The sequence below is a fragment of the Haliaeetus albicilla genome, chromosome 14 (genome assembly GCF_947461875.1).
Source record: "Haliaeetus albicilla chromosome 14, bHalAlb1.1, whole genome shotgun sequence".
Taxonomy (NCBI): Eukaryota; Metazoa; Chordata; class Aves; order Accipitriformes; family Accipitridae; genus Haliaeetus; species Haliaeetus albicilla.
This window is the reverse complement of record NC_091496.1, coordinates 25,857,063-25,874,290: the sequence shown is the minus strand read 5'-3', so window position 1 is coordinate 25,874,290 and position 17,228 is coordinate 25,857,063. Positions and strand designations below refer to the sequence as shown.

The 17,228-nt window shown below is 39.3% G+C and overlaps 1 protein-coding gene across 4 annotated transcripts in view; it reads right to left on the bottom strand.

Annotated features, from left to right (window-relative positions):
- TSPAN12 (tetraspanin 12) overlaps nucleotides 1-17,228 on the bottom strand; it is a 45,275-nt gene that overhangs the window by 2,716 nt on the left and 25,331 nt on the right. For all 4 annotated transcript variants that reach the window (XM_069802050.1, XM_069802053.1, XM_069802051.1 and 1 more), the window contains 3 exons: nucleotides 12,289-12,363; nucleotides 7,870-7,977; nucleotides 4,834-4,977 (listed from right to left, as the gene is read on the bottom strand). In XM_069802050.1, the coding sequence (XP_069658151.1) occupies nucleotides 4,834-4,977; nucleotides 7,870-7,977; nucleotides 12,289-12,363 (327 nt within the window). The remainder of the gene's footprint in view (nucleotides 1-4,833; nucleotides 4,978-7,869; nucleotides 7,978-12,288; nucleotides 12,364-17,228) is intronic.

Sequence of the window (17,228 nt, the reverse complement as noted above, 5' to 3'; positions counted from 1 at the left end):
TGCAGTTATTTACAGAATAACAGTAATTATTACCTACACAGAAAAAGTCTGATGAAAACTGTTAAAACACCACAAGTTGAGGTTTCCCAGAAATGGAAATTTAGCTTTTTCCAAACCATTAGTGCATGCTCCACAGTTTGCTTACGTGGCCAACTAATTACTGTACAAGGCTTCTTCAGGAAAGCTCCCAAGCCCTCGTAAGGCAGCAAGGATCCAGTGCAAACACAAGCTTGCTGCTCAGGAAAGGTGATGCCCAGTCACAGAAAGGATAAAACCTTGAAGAGAGGGCCCCTAGCTACTCTGGCCAATGCTTATTCTCTGTTCTAAACTTCGCAGGGCTTCACAGTACGAAAATCAAAGCAATACAGCCAGCAAGGGCAAATTCATAGTAACAAACTGAATGGGATAACACCACGAATACTAACAGGCAGTGGTCCCAGAAGACAACATCAGGAACCCATCAAAATGGGCACTGTCTTCAAAATGTCATTTTTGCATTTATATCCTTACTACATATTTCTTACAGCTTTTCTATGAAAAAAAAGCAATTGATCGAAGTGACAGAATCTGAAGATAGGACATGATAAATAACACTTTTCAATCACACTGAAATTCCCCAAAGCCAACAATTTCAAACGCTACAGTCCTGAATATATTTGATGAAAGGCCCGATTCCTGCCTCACACACAAAATTTACACTGCAGTCAACAGATTTTTGTCTAGGATCGAAATAAAATTAATGTACTATATGATAATCGTACCAGAGTAAGTTAAAGGATCTCAACGTCTTTGCTCCATTCATCATTTCACTGTGTCATTTTCTAAACACTAACACAGTTTAGACACAGAACAAGGAGTAAATGTGGATTCTTTGAAATTTGAAAAGAAAAAAACAACACTGTAGCAAAAGCAATGTAATTGAACTTGATGAGGAACAAAAACTGTCACTTTGGTGTCTCTTTTTCTACAACTAGAAGACAGTGTTGTAATTATACTACTTTCCAAATTTGTTTTTAATTACAGAGAAACTGGCTGCATTTTAATACTTTTGATAACTTTAAGGGATGGAGGTACATGCTGGTCACAATTTAAAAATGCTTAACCACAGCAGTATTCAAATTCAGTTCATTCGCTGCCTAGAGGAAACATCCATTAACAGAGAGCAATAACATTAATGCCTACATCTCCTGCAGTACAGACACATAACTGAGACAAATTATGCCCAATCTAGATAGACTGCCTCCCTCCATTTAATGATGTTCTTACAGTTCTGCTCTAATACACGTTCAAAATCAGTTTCAAAATTGAGAAATATCCAGCCACCCCTGTTATCCTCACATTCGTGCATTTTATTTCTGCTTATGCAACACATTCATAGTTGGTAGTGTGCAATTAAAGAGTACATAAATATACTTTTCTCGGCAAAAGTAAAAGTTTGTCACTAAACAGGGAGCTCTTGTTGACAACTCAGAAACAGTATAAAACTTTGCAGCTATCATTCAGAAGAATAAGCTTGAAACTCCTACAGAGCTATGGATTAAAGGCCTGATCCATATTTACTACAAAGGCCATTTTATATTTTCAGTCTTAAAATGGAAACAAAGCATATATTTCTGATTTACTGCAACATCATAGAATAAGGACCAGATCTTAAATAAGGCACTTCTCAGAGTAGAAAAGATAAACCATCAGTTCATTCAACAGATCTGCTGTATACTCAAATTTTGAGTATACTCAAAATTATGCTAGGAAACAGAAGAAAAAAATATTGAACATGAGATTTTAATTTTTCTGAAGATATCAACTCCTACCAATCATTTTATTTAGGCTACAGTTCCCGACCACAAGATGGGCAGAGCTCCCCGCCTTGTCCTCAGACCACAACAAACCTCCGAGGCCACATCGTCATCTGACACACTTCCCTCACAACCACGTTCTTTCTAAGGTTAGTCTGTTCCATGAACTGCACCAAAGGTGAAGCTCGTCAGAATAAAAGCAGTCCAAGAAGACTAACACATTTGAAAAACAGCTTTCAAAATCCAGCAGGGGAAACATGATTCCTGCCAAAAATATTCTCAAGCAGAACTGTAAGCAAGCCACCTTTATTCTACCAAAATTGTATTGTGAAGGATTCCAACTTCGACTACAGAAAGCTCTGAGATCCCAGCAGAAAATTACAGCACAGCTACAACAAAACAATTTTATTAATCCTACCCAAACCAAACTTCAGTTTTCTGAAGTACTACAAAGAATTTTTCTGAAGTACCAGAATGGACTTGCGAAGCATTTACGCAAGCCAATTTTAGGCTAGTGAGGCTAATCTCATCAGTCTCCCTCCCAAACCACCAGACTATGTGAGTTTGTTTTGAATCACTTTCTAAAAAAGCTTTTCTCCTTCAACTCTCCAAAGCAGAACTCAGACAGATTAGCCTTGCAAGTGTAAGTTGTTTTTGCACAATATTGATAAACATATTAGCAAGTATACTGTACGAGCCTGTAAGAAAACCCACAGGCAAGCACCATGGAAAAAAAAAAAATGTTTTGCCAACCGAATATTTTACATATCTCAAAGAGCAACAGAGTATTTTTGTGGCTGGTAAAACAGAACACAGCCTGTCCCTTTTTGGAATGGATTCTGCAGTCGAGAACAAAAAATAAATTTGCTAAGAGCTGAATCCATCCAAAATGCTCTGGGGTATGGTAGGGGAAGAACCGTAAATGTGCCCTTTAGGTTTCTTCCAGGAAAAAAGCCAGGCAGCCTTTGTTTTTACCAAGTTGGTCTTAATACAGCCCTTACGCTCTACACCATCATCATCTTTGGCTATTAATTTCCTCCAAGTAGAACCAAAAGAACCTGAACATACAAAGTGCACACAGAATCACTTTCCTGGAATACGGTTGTGGGAATGAAGCGTTAGCAGAAGAGATGACATGAGAAAACCTTGCAGTTTTGTCAAGACACTGCAGTGACTAGTAGTCCTTTTCAGAAATTTTTCAGCTTCCTGAGCTCAAAAATTAGTTTTTCATTGAGTGACACTGTTTACATACTCTTGCTTTTTCACATACACAGGAAGGATGCTCGGGGCAAATGAACATTCTGCAGCTTCTGTACATTTGCACTCCTTGAGGGCTCTCTACGGCAGAGTTGGTCTGTACGGTATCAATACTGGCACAGTATTACAAAAAGCAAGCATTATTGCAGAGTGAGTCACAGTTCTTTCTCCTTCAAGAATGTGAGAGAGACTGGCAGGCCCCAGAAGAAGCCCAAATGGCTTTCCCATTCAGAGACTGACACTTCTTAAGTGTAACCAGTGCTGCAAGCCTTGCCATAAGGCAGGAGAGGCTCTACAAGTAGCTGGTGGAAAGAAAACGGCCTCTGCTGCTGTCTTTAAGGTTCCCTAGCACAGACCAGCCTTCTGAGGCACCTGCCTTTTGGCAGCTCTATCTTCTCTCTTCCTCGGGGAAGTACACAAGGCCTAGGATGGATGTCTGAAAGCCCAGAATAGATTACGCAATTTCTGCTCAGAGCGTCAATGCCGTACAAATCTAGCAAATCACTCCATGTCAGTGATGCCATTTCCCCAAAACTTGATTGTTTTCTGGCAATAGCTAATATTCATCTTGGCTTGTTTATATACTGAATCTCCCCTGCTTCAGAGGTATCTCTCCATAACTCTGGAACAAGAGCCACATAGTAGACACTTGTAGGAGTCTTGAACAGCAGTAAGGGACTGGGACAAGATAAAACAGTTCTTTGGGTGCTCTTCCATAATGCAGAGTTGCACTGTCCACTGGAGAAATGTTCATGCTGCAGCATCCAAAAGCACGCTTCTCAGACCCACCCTCCTTCCTATGTACCCTACATTACTCTTAAGCAAATGAAGAATGCGCCTCTTCTGAGATCCTTGTAACTACTTGACTGAGACATGCTTTTTGTCGCTATTGGACTGCCTGGACTGTTGGTCATTCTGACATTACTGAATGTACAATTAGAGGTCTTCAGAGGTCTGTTAGCATAAGAAAAATAGTAAGTAGCAAAGCAGTCTCCAGATAAAGGTACTTTAGACAACATTTTTTTGAGAACAGTTAAAAGAGTTTTAGTAGAGAACATATTTACTTGTTTTTGTAATTTTAACCCTAAGAACAGTAATGACTTGCTACCATGATCACCTCCCTTACCTACTTTGAGTTCAAATAAGCCCATCCTACTTTTAAAGTTGGGGGGGTTTAATTCTTTTAAAATAATAATCATACTGTAATGTAGAAGAGTTAGAGAAAAAGAGCATTTTCACACAAAGTTTCTATACAGGCTCACAGTAGAGCAACTGAATTACCTGCCTCCTTGCATGAGCCCTGTTAGCGAGAGAGCTCTCATCTTCTAAAGGACTTCTCAAAAGCATCCTTCACTGTACAGACCACTAGTCTCCTCATTACCATAGGGTAAATAGAATTTCTCTTAGTTTGGCAAACTGGAGAAAGGACATTACACCAAAACAAAATTTGGTCCAATCAAAAAATAAAAAAATTAATCTCCAACCTAACCAATATAAAACAAATACCTCAATGTTTAAGCATATCTCAGATGTTAACTGCATTGCTACTAACTTATCTCACTTCCAGGTAAGGGTGGCTGGGTGGGTTCTTTCCCTTCTTCCTTCCTCCCCCCACTTCAGCATTAATAAAAAATAAACATAAACAAACACAATAAACACTTTCCATAAACACAATTACTCTACAAACCTTTCTGCCACACTGCAAGTGTTGAGTTTGGAAAACGACTGGATCAGGAAGACTTTACAAAGCCTTCCAAAATATCCACATTTTTCTTCTTACCTCCTGATAAAGGTCACTGAGATCCTCATGATGTGCCTGCTTAGAGCATCCTGGGAACTCTCTGACACAACAGGAGTCGGGCGGCCAGTCCATCTCTGTCATTTCCAGCCAGTCTGTGAAGTACACCACCCCACAACATTTAAACTGCAAAGGAAGGATTAGCCAAGATCAGCAATAATGATGCTACTTTTATTAAAAAGTAGGTCATCAAAAAAGCTAAATAAATTCCTATTAACAACTTTCAAAATATTTATGTAGGACTAAATCTACAAGATTTAGTCTAAATCTACAAGAGCTTCCACATATCTTCTTTTGCTGTACTTTGACACAAAAGCAAGGTGAAAAATCTAATGTAGTGACCAGTGAACACCTCAGAAACAGCCAATGATACTGCTCTGTCATTTAAATCCCAACTGCTCCCTCAAAGGATGCTTCACAGAAATTGTCCTACCCTGTAATTCTGCTATCCTTACTACAAGGAACTAACATGTGATAATTTCATGTCAAAAGGGTGGCTAATGAGTAAGTATACCTGTGGCTAAAGGAAGTAGTAGGAAATTATGATTAAGGTCTTACTAGCGACGACTATTCCTGCAAGGCTACAACTGTGGACACATCTACTGAAAACTAGATGAGAAAAAGCATAGATTCATCTGAATACAGAAAAAAGAAGAGAAGATTTTAAAAGCGAGAAAAAAACGTATAGAAATCACAAACACTGAAAGGAAAAAGGAAAATGGAACGAAGGGGTACCACACTAAAATAAACACTGCAAATAGAATCAACCATAAAAGCAGGAAGTCTGGCTGCAAAGCAGATGAGCCATAATTGGCTATAAAAACCACCAGGACTAACAACCTGTCTTCTCTTCTGCAAAGCACACCGAGAGATTTAAAGCCAAACGACCAGCCTACTACATTCCTAGCTGCTTTCACATAAAAAAAGGGCTGAAGCAGCTACATTAGATTTTCTTTGGCATTGGATGGGGACTTGATATGACTGAAAAAAAGCCTTGCTGCAGGAATAAGATGGTGCTTTTTTCTGTCTGGATGTTATCCAGTACCAGCCTGAGTGTTTGTAAGTCATCGCCTGGTTCCTTTGACCCACGGGCTTGGGAACATTTGCCCCCCTTACACGCTTCAGAGCCAGAGTCCTGTATACCACACCACTACTCGGTCACAGTCGAGCAGATCAGTGCCCAGACACCACGTTGGCACACACCATGCCTTGACTTCAGCTGTCCTCTTCCAAATCTCACTTCTTCCTTTTTCACCACAGCTTTAATGTCTCTGTTTTTATGAGTTTGTTAGTCAGTCAAAATCCTCCCAACGTGGGACTTTCTATGCATGGAAAGCTCAAGCTTTGGCTCCTCGTTGTAATTGCAAAGACCACCTCATTAAACATCCTTTTCTTACTCTCAAATCTTTTCCTCCCCCACTCAGTTCTTCCTTCCTGACTTCAACTGACCCTTCCCATCTTCCTTAGCATAGTCACAACTCTGATATTAGACCAGCAAGGGCACTGGGGGGAAAACACATTTCCTATCTCTCTCAGATGTTAAAAGATACAGAAGAGCGAGCACAAAGCTGATCAGGCTGAATCTTTGGGAACAAAATTGTAGTTACAAATTTTTTCTTTAGGAAAGAAACTGTAATGCTGACTGAAGAAGGGCCCCAAGCATAATGCTCATTCAGGCATAAAGAACATACTCGGCTCACACATCCACCATCTGAGTTATGACTAGACAGAATAAAAATGAGAGCCCACCAATAGGAAGGAGCTGTAAAAGAGCCTTCTCAGTTCACTTCAAACTCTCCCCAAATCATTCCTCTGGTCAGAGATGGAATACAGGAAATCTACCTTCTAAAAGGAACTTTTTCTCCCCCGGAACAGTTAAGGCATAGTTGAAGTTTTATTACTAATATTCATATTAAACCCAGCCATTATGACAACACTACAACAACCAGGAGGATAAGAAGCAGCTTTTAATTTAATCAACCTATACATTTAAACCAAAATACAGTAACAGCTCTATTCAAGGAAATCAAGATCATTTGATCATATTATCTCAGATGCAGAACAGACACAAACACTCTGCCTGTGTATGAAGAATTACTCGGTTTCACAGAGCACTTGCATAGCCAGTGCAGGGGACTTGGGGGGGGGGGGGGGCGGGGATAACCTCATGTGGTCCTCACTCTTTCTTTCAGGTTTTAGTATAAATACAGACTAACCAAGTGCTGCCAGGAAATGTTTAAATAAACAGGAAATCTGTGCAACAATGATAGATTTCAACATTTCAACAAGGGCAGCACAATGACAGGCATTTAAAGAGTTCTTTTCCTGCACATGAGTTATATTTGGAGTTAATGGGTTTTACCTTGGGCAATTTCATGTTTTTGTAACATAATACTTCATTCTTTAAAAACAGTTCTGAATCTTAGTAGGCTAGAGGGCAAAGCTGTGAATACACAAGGAAGCTTTTTGGTTCGTTTCCCGCTCCCCGCCCCCTGTCAAAGGAAATAAAAACCCTGATCGCTTTCTCAAACCTCAGCCAAAGAGACAATGTTGGCATCTTTTTGGAAACTTTCTTTCCCACTCATTTCCAGCTAAACACGTATGTCCGTGAAAGGAAACTAACAGCCTACAGGAAGGAGAGCACAGTTTAATATTAAAGCAGCATATAGAAATGTTCACTTTCTTTTACCTGCAGATTTTTAATTTTATATACATCATATGTTGTAATAATCCTAAAAGGTGTTGGTGTCCTAACCCTACTGGTAAAGGAGAAGACAGTGTAGCAACTTAACTGAATTTAGTAATATCCTTTTTTTGGTGTTTTAGCATCTTTAGGGCCTACAAAAGCTCAGGAGTTGGATATCAAGTGATGTTAAATGATATCATCACTGCACAGGGTTTCACATTAAATGAACTTGCATTTATTTACTCATTCACTTAAAAACAAACCTTTTCTTTTAGCAGATAACATTTACCAAGCACATATTACTTCAGCTGATGAATTAACTGTCATCTTACCTCCCGCTGGAAGAAATTCCAAGCATGGGTCAGCCACTGGTACCTAGGTAGGCCATAATTGGTCATCCTGGCTTTCAGCGTGATCATATCGGACCACTGCACTGGAACCTGGAGCAAGGAAACAGAGGTGATTCACACAACAAATCAGTTGGCTTGTGGCTCCAACTTCCATATGTTCTGAGATCTTTCCAGTGCAATGACCAAAATAACTTTATATGCAAATAAAAGAGGGAAAAAAGTGCTTTAATTTTTATGATATTGAAACTTTATGAGCCTTTATTAAAATATAAGGAAAAAAGTTATTTGTATCCTTTGCTTACAAATTAACGCACACTGGAAAAGAAGCTGCATTTCGGAGAGATTCAGAGATAGTTAGGTACAATTTGATTATACCATTACCAGATTTCTTACCTGGAGTAAAACTTGAACTGAGTCCCAACCATGTCATCAGGGATGGCATTTGTCTGCCCCAGTTTAGGTATCTCCCTGGCATCATCTTAGCCAATAAGAAGAAATGGGCAGCCGTATGGGGCAATTAATCTCAAGATAAGTATTTTAAACAGAACAGATGTATATGATTCCCTTGAAGTCTCAAATCTACTTCACTGTCCAAGGTGACAAACTTAAACATCTAAGTATATAAAATTAATTGAGATGAATTCTACCCTGAGAGTCTTTTCAGTGGCTTTCTGGCTTTGCCTGGAATCCTGCATGCAGGTATCCTGAATGTACTCACTTCCAGTATCTTGCTCAAGAGCAGTAACAAGGAAGCATAGACAATGAGGCCCTGTGAAGTTTTCTCTTCACACACACTCATGGCCTTGTAAATCGTTTCTTCTGAAAGAAGGATTCTCGAAGTATTTTTCATTCAAATTTGACTACTCAGAAGTGAGGTACTGGTGTTCTCCATTGTCAGACTTAGACCCCCAGTTAGTAATTTGTTAGAAACAATAGAAGCAAGTGCTATTGCACCTGGCATACAATGCAGTTAAGAGTCAAGATAAGAAACTAATTTCTGTTCAGCACAAATTGCAGTGTGCCAAACTAAAACAAGGAGCTGAACACTTCGCAGTTGCCCTTCTAGGCACACATACCATTCATGCTGGGTTTCGCCTTATTCCCATTAGCCTTAATAGTCATGCTGAAAGAAGTCACAATCGCAGTATCAGCTTTCATTTGGAAGGTGGGGGAGCCCAGCTCCTCTAGCTGCTATGACTTTGCTATCCTGTTCAATTTGGAGTGAACATTAAGGGTATTCTGCAAATAGCAGTAAATGTTATTTAAGAAAAAAAATGATCACAATACTTCCCAAGGAGCCTGGTCTTTGTTGTGCTAGATGCTCTACAAAAATATAGGGACAATCACTGCCTGACTGACCCCGTAACCTGCACAAGAACATTTGATAGTGTTTCTTTACTACCAAGTTATACTACATTTTTGACACCGTGGTAAAGCTTCATATATCATGAATATATTAATAATATCCCAGAACTTTAACACACCTTTCACTTAGCAGAATTTTTACTTAAGCTATAAAGCACTGAACTCACAATTGTCCACATGAAAAATATGTTAGCAGCAGAGTACTAAAAATACTTAAAAACAACATCACAGAATATTTCAAACACTTACACTGCTCACTATAATAAAATAATTTGGTTTCGTACTCAATGCATTTCTCTTTCTACTGCGTTGGGAGTTAGCACTCTGCTTTCTTTGGATAATACTTGATATCGCTGCAATTAAGCTCATATTTGCTAGACTATTTTTTTATTATCTTATTTGAGTTGAATACAGTCCAAGGCACCCAACTTCTTTATGAAAACAATGGAAGGCAGAGTTAAAAAAAAATCACGACGTGAGAGAAGGAAATTAAGAGCAAGGCAAAACAACCTAAACCCCAATGTAGGAAGGCAATTTGAATTCTGGAGCTAAGGAGGGATATCAGAGTCTGTGTGTTTGACTGCTCCGAGAATGCCAACATGTCAAACGAAGGACTATGAAATAGCTTCCCATCAGCTCATGCACGTAGTAGTGCACATTGAGATGCATATGTCTCTATGCACTATACATCCACACTTCTCTGTAGTGTGTAGACAAATAAAAACTAGAGATGCTGGTTTGATTTAAGCGTAAGTTCTGTAAAGCTCAGTTTGCTGTTGAGATCTACTTATTATTATTTTTCTAATAAGTATCAAGGCTTGACCAATGCCCAAGTAAGCAGAGAACCCACACTGGCTTTTCAATCTTGTGGGTGGAATAAATTAGTCATGAGGCACACTTCACGCTGAGAGCTATCATGAGCTGGAAGGAAAATTGTTTATACAAGGATGCTTAGAGCCACTTGTCCACATGCCAAGGAAAGCCCATATTGGATCAGCAGAGGCAGTTACGCCTCACTGACATTTTTGACAACATCTCCCACCCACATACACTAATGCCAGCCGATTCTCTGAAACCCAACAGGGGCTTGTGTGATTTCATGCTACGCTGAAACCGACATGACATCAAGTCACCCCCATGGGTATAAGAGGGAGTCGTCTTATCTTTATCAAGTAGAGTAGGAGAAAGCATGCTCTAGGGAAGTGACCTGCACAGATATGAAAGAACTGCTGAAAAACAACTGTGCTGTTTCAGACTTCCCCATTCCCTAAGGGTCTCAGCAGCAAGAAACGTGAGTCTGGCCAACCTCATCACACGAAGAGCAGTAGTGTTAGGACAAAGGGAATAAGAAGAGGAAATTGGATGGAAAGGGAAAACAAAAAAACCCAGTATTTCAGGGGATGACAAATTAAAAAAAAAAAAATGTATAAAGGGAGAGAAGAAGACAGAAGACAAAAAAAGAAAAGCAATTGCTGAAGAGATTTTTCTTCTGTACTGTTTGCATGCTCATGTTCATACAATCGAACTCCTGGGAGAAAGACGAAGAACCAGAGGAGCGTGGAGTATCTGAGTTCACTGTGACCCACTGCAGAAGGTCCTGACATGGAGCTCAGTGCTGCTTCTTCTGGCAAAGGGGTGCAGGGACAGCCTTTTTTTTTTTTTTTTTCCCTGGACGGAAGCAGCATCACCAGTGCCTTGACATATGGTAGGCCTATGTCGGCTTTTATCAAAATGTCCCAGGTTTAGGTCTCAGTAGCATAGCAGCTAACAAAGTTTCGGGGTCACACTAAAACACACCATAACTTCAGGTTCTCTAACTGAATAGTGAAGGCTGGAAAAGGCATGTACCAGTGCACTGAAGGCTATGTTATTCCAGACAGCTTCCACTGACAAGATTTCTGTGGAAAGACGGATGACAGTTATGACTGTCATCCTTGGCAAAACCCCTGCAAAGGGAAGCTGTGCCCATAGGATGAAGCATGCCTCTTGTCTGCGTTCCCCATTTTAAAATGCATCAACGTAAGATGACATTTAAAGTAAAGGGATAGCCTTAATCGCTGTTATATTAGAACACCCCTCCGGAATCTGTACCACAAGGGAATGAATGCTGATGCAAAGTGCTGTCACATAACTTCAGGCTTCAAATCTGCCAGATATTCCTTTGGTCCCAGTACCATGTAAATATCAAGAAGGCTCCCTCCCATCTTATAGAAATGTAATTGCTACTCACTGTTGGAAAGACCAGTATATTGGGCATATCTTGGCAGCTCAGAGAAAATATTTGTCCCTCTATTCATAAAAATGTACCAGACTGAGTACAAGACGTAAGGATGGAGCAGCCAGCAGAGCAACGTTTCAGTTTCATTTCTGCTCAACACTTACTCATTATCTTGCATGATGGTTACAAGTCTTCAGTTTGAAAATTAAAGGTTGGTACAGCGATAAAAACTAGACAAAGATAAAACCTCTTCAAAAGTTTACACATTAGTGTTTTATAGCTAAGACATGTTTTGCTTAAAACTGGCATTTATAGCTCATGGAATGGCAGCGTGCAGATTTTGCCATACAGCAAGTCCTCTATTGAAAGAACACACTGTCTGTTTACAATGTGGTACACTCAGCTATAGCTCTTTAAAACATGAGGAGCTTTTGGGGCAAAATCCCTTCAAATTCTCACATCCCCTCTCTCAAAATAGCCTATCTTAAGCCTGAAGTTCATACTTTATCCTCAAAACTTCCACTGACTTCAATGAGAACCTGCCTAAGCAAGAATTAACAAAAAATGAAGTCCTTAAATCAGGGGCTGCAGGATTTGGCTCTCAAATATGGAGGGGGTGGGAGAAACCCAGATACAACCTTCCAGACAGACAAGCTTTCCCAGAAGAATTCTGTTTAAAAAAAAAAAAGGCAGTCACTTGAAATTAGACCGTTGGAATAATGAACAAAGATAAACACTACAGGAATTAGAAAACAGCTAGCTAATGGAAATCTTTGCTTTCTTCTGTTGAAAAAATGCAGCCTCCTTTTCTGACTCACCGTTATTTCCTGCTCGTAGGTCCAAACACCACAGGCCAGTTCAACACAGAATATTACAAGCAAACTTCCAAAGTACTGCAGAAAACAGAATGGTCTTAATTATTTTTGATATTCAGGTTAACTTTGAAAAAAAGACTTAACAATATTAAAGGACATCTCAAAACATTATTAACATTTCACATGATTTAAGACACAGAATCTGAAATACATTTCTGTAACCAAAATATGAAAGATTCATGCAGCAAACTTTCTAAAAGTTTACATCATGTGACATTTCTTACTAACGTAACACAGCGCATATGAACATTACATCGGGAAAATAAATTAACTTCCTTGTTGCCCAAGAGTACAAGGCTCTCATGACACATTATGCTAAAACAGTTGCAAAGAGGACAATCTTTTTTCCCTCATATACGTGGCGGGGGGGGGAATCTTTTTCCAGTGCTATCCATTTAAGCAACATATCCAAATCATGCTAAGAGTGAAAAGGGGGAAGAAAAAAAGAAAAAGAATAAAAAAGAGAAAATTGACAAGACGGAAGCAAATAAGGTTCTTGAAAGCTATCTTCTTATCAAAGTAATTTAGATATTTGAGGTCAGGCATAAATGTACCAATATTTATTGAGATGGATTGAAATATCTTTGTCTATTACAAGATCTAACCCTTTAACTATTTAAAAATAGAAAATACTTGTATAAACGAAGAAGCTGTACAGGTCTTAGTTAAGAAAAAGCTTGCTGCTGCAATGAAAAAGAGTAGGACTATCTTCTGTATAGTGTCAACAAACCCTTTCTGAACTGCAGGATAAAGCTGCATGGAAATTAAGACTGCTTTAACTGGTGTTCTCTATTAAAAGTAACCCATTTATATTTTATTTAAAGCAGAAGTATAGTTCCCTTCATTGGCGACTCCAAACTTCCTTCCATGTCAATGGACTGAGCTCCCCCTTGTTCTCAGTACACAAGACTTAAAGTTAGAGTCTTCATGGATTTTAATTTTATTTGGAAATCAAAGAAGCACCATCACAATATAAAATAGAATAAATACATAATTCCATTAGTAGGATACATGCCAAAAGGCTTCTAACTTAGTCATTTCATTCTGGAATCTATTTAGGACAGGTATAAAAGACACAAAACACATACTGAGGGTAAGTGAAATTTTTTTTTCTATTAAAGGGTCAATAAGCCATATTATTTAAAATAGAGAATATAAATCCACAACTGTTAGGATTTAGCAGTCAACTACACAGCACCTTTTTCATTCACCAAGTCTGGAACTGTGGAATTCACAGATACCTTAGCAGCTACTGAACACTGTCTTGCCTTAACTTCTACTTGCTGATCAAATCTAACTCCCCAAATTACATTTGTAGATGCAAATAGCCAAATTAAAAATATGCATGTAAAAATATTCATGTGAATTTTCAAGAGAAACCTGTACTCATACCCTCCCCCTGCAAAGGTCTGTTCAATAAAGATGGTGTTGAAAGAAGAGGTCCTGTTTTACTAGTCTTCACCACGTTACTTGCATCTTCACAGTCATTATAGCTGAACAACACATCCCATATCCTTACAAATCAACATTGTAAGCACACACAGAGGTCCAGTATAGGCCTCCAATAACCAATACATTCATCCTCCAAAGGTCCAAAAGAGGAAAAAATGAGTCGTACCTTGTAAGAACAATGATGCTTTCGCTAAAAAATAAATTCATGAGCTTCTAGACAATGTATCCACTATCACTGTAGTGCCTGCAAGTTATGCAAAGCGTTCTTAAAAAAACGTGGAAATTTACTTTGCAATGTATTCATTTCGAAAGGAGGAAAGAATGCCACAAGCTTTAGCTCTTCTAATTCATACAAAAAAAAATGTTTAGGGACACTATGGCTAATACCGACATTTTTGAGAGGGAGAACAACATTTTGGTGAAAAGTGAATTTGAGTTCCAGCTGTCAATTTCAGTGGTTTTATACTCTAATTGAATAACAAGGCTGGGACTGTCTGCTATCCCCAAATCTTATACAAACTCCCTGATCATGGTGAAAACAATACAGCTGGTGGTGCATGTATGGCATTTTCTGGAAAACTCTAAATTTGCAGTTCCTTGTAACATTTCATTCATTCACCAACCTTAACATTTGAAACTTCCTCATTTTTGTCAGTGTATAGTTAAGAAAGTTTGTGGTAGCAGTTGGAGACAGAAAAGCCAAAACCAAGATTTTCTCCAGTTACTGAATATAGCCTGGGATAGAAAACTATTTAGCCCAATTCACTCATAAACCACTTCGGGTCTGCCAGGAATTCAGCACTCCTGACTAGCTACATCTGGACACATCAGGGCACTGCGGAATCAAGCCTTCTGTCCTTAGAAAGCACATCTTCTGTCCATAAGGCAAAAGACAAGAAAAGACCCTAAGAATTTACACACATGAAAGCACATGCTAGGAACTGAACAACTGCAGGCACACCAAACTCGCACACAGGAGCTTCAGTTTCACTTTGCTATGGAAGAGGAATATTATACCTCTCTCTAAATGCAATGGTTTGCAAAACAAATAATTCTTATGTAAGTTGTGTGGGGAAAAAAACCCTCTAACTATTATTTAAATTTATTACCCCTAATTTCCATCTTCCAAATACAGAAATTATTACTGGCTTCAATGCTTATTCCTTGTCCCCAATTAAATTCCCACAGGAGTCTGAATGCTAAATGCATCTTCCTGCATTTACACACTTCTGCTTTTTGCCAGACGCAGGGACTTGGTTTTGAAGCAAGGCTTAATATTTCTTCCTACGGGCTGAGTGGCTATGCTTTGTCCAGGAGATTAACTCACCGAGGAGCACTATTGTACATTAAGCTCAAAACTGCGCCAGCAGGTCACTTATATTACCTTCTACAGCACACCTCCCTCGGAGCACTCTTGGCCATTGCTGAGATAGTCTACTGTTTTTTCATTTCTCTTTTGGTGGTTTTTTTGGCAGGGAGGGTAGGATAGGGGAAGGCACAGAAGCGAGTGAGTGGTTTTGCAAAGATATCTACAGGTTATCATAAAATAAAAAAAACTACAAGCAATTAATGCAAAGCCACGATCACTTCAAGAACTAGAGACCTTTTACATGGCAAATACTACAGACTTAACATTTTTCTTTTGTAGGCAATTGGTAATCAGTATCATTCTCTCCCTAGTCAGTCTATGCAAAATCATCAGAAAACTGAAGCGGTGCCTTCATCCTGCTAGAAACCCGGTGGAGTCAGTTTCACTGAAAAGCACTAGCCATTTACTGCTCCTCACTAAGCCATGGACATGCATGTGGCCAAGATCCCAAACTTCAGCATCCCTGCAGTGTCAAATGGATGTTGCCAGTTAGCAGGAGCTGGTTGTCCTGCAACCTCTTCATTAAGCTTGCTCACCACCACTGGCCACAGGGGAGGAAGGCAGGCAGAAAGACAGGCAGCAGCTCTGTAAAGCAGTAGCTTTCCAACAGCAGCATCTCCTCTAATACCTGGAATGTTGCACAAGCACCTGGATTTTTTTCTGCAGCGATGTATGGGTATGTGTGTGTGGCTCCATTGTCAGAGTGCACAGCTGCAGTACTGACAGCCTGCGGAGGCTTACACAACTGTACTTTTCCAGCACATCAGTCCTGAAACAGAGGTGAAGGAACTGGGGACTCCAGAAGAATGCTGTTCCCTGTCCTTTCTTGTACAAGAGACCAGACAGGAAAGAAGTGGGAACAGAAACAAAGTCATTACTGTGAAAACCACTTTCAGAGAGATGTAAAGACACAGAGATGAAGGGCCAAGGAAAGATATTAAAGATACTCCCTATGTAATCACCAGATCCTGTTCTGCTGGAACACTCTTCATGTGGTACAGGCGTAAAAGTAACCACAGACGACATCCTCATCCTACCCTGAAACCTCCAATGCAGAAACCACACATCAGCAGGACAGAAACCCACCACAATGAATACTACCTGCTAGTGCAGAGACACTACCAGATCATACTCAGCCACTACAGCTTCTAACAGCCTCCAGAAAGGTCTTGTTCTTGTGCAAGTCACACAACCGTAAGTCCACTTCTACAGGGAATTCATACGACATATTGAATGGAAATCCAATCATGATAAAATTCAACCACAGAAGGGAGGTAACCATCAAGTAAATAATCAAAGACAGGGAAAAAAGAAACCAAAAATGGGGACTAGCATTGAAGTAATAGGTTTTGTGCCAATTCAGATGGCCATTCAGATAGCTATCTGCATAAAGACTATCAAAACCTGATAAAGCACTAGAAAGGTACGTGGTATTTTCAAATATGCGTTAAAAAAATCAAAATAATTCAAAACTATTTTTAGAAAGATCTGTATGGACTGTCTAAATAGGATCAAAAGTTTTAGTCTAAATAAGATTTCTGCACACTACAGTGGCATCCCATAAGAGGGTACAAGCTCCGTATATGCCAGTGCTTCACACATGGAGCACATACACTCTGGCATATGCCCAAAATGTCTTCCTATCTCTCCATCTAAGGCTAAAAACTGAACTACAAAATTAATTTATCCTAATTATGAAATTTTTTGCTATTCTCTTTGTTCTACCAAACTGAGCAAGTGACCACCACCACTCAAGACATTACAGGAACACATTTCTTTCTTGATCATCTCAACCATTTAGATACAAACACAAATAAAAATAGCAAGTGCAAGCACAAAACCACTATTACTGAATCTAAGATACTCTGCATTTATTTAAAAGGTGTTTGTTCCAACAACTCCATTCTGTTCAGAGAGTAATGGCGAAGAGCACACACATGACGTGCCTCCCCATAAAATCTCTCCCTCATGGCTTTCTATCCTGAAGAGTACAGGAGTTTTTTGTTGCAATCGTGGGCAATTGCAGGGTAGAATATAAAGCATGAAGCACAATGTGTTATGT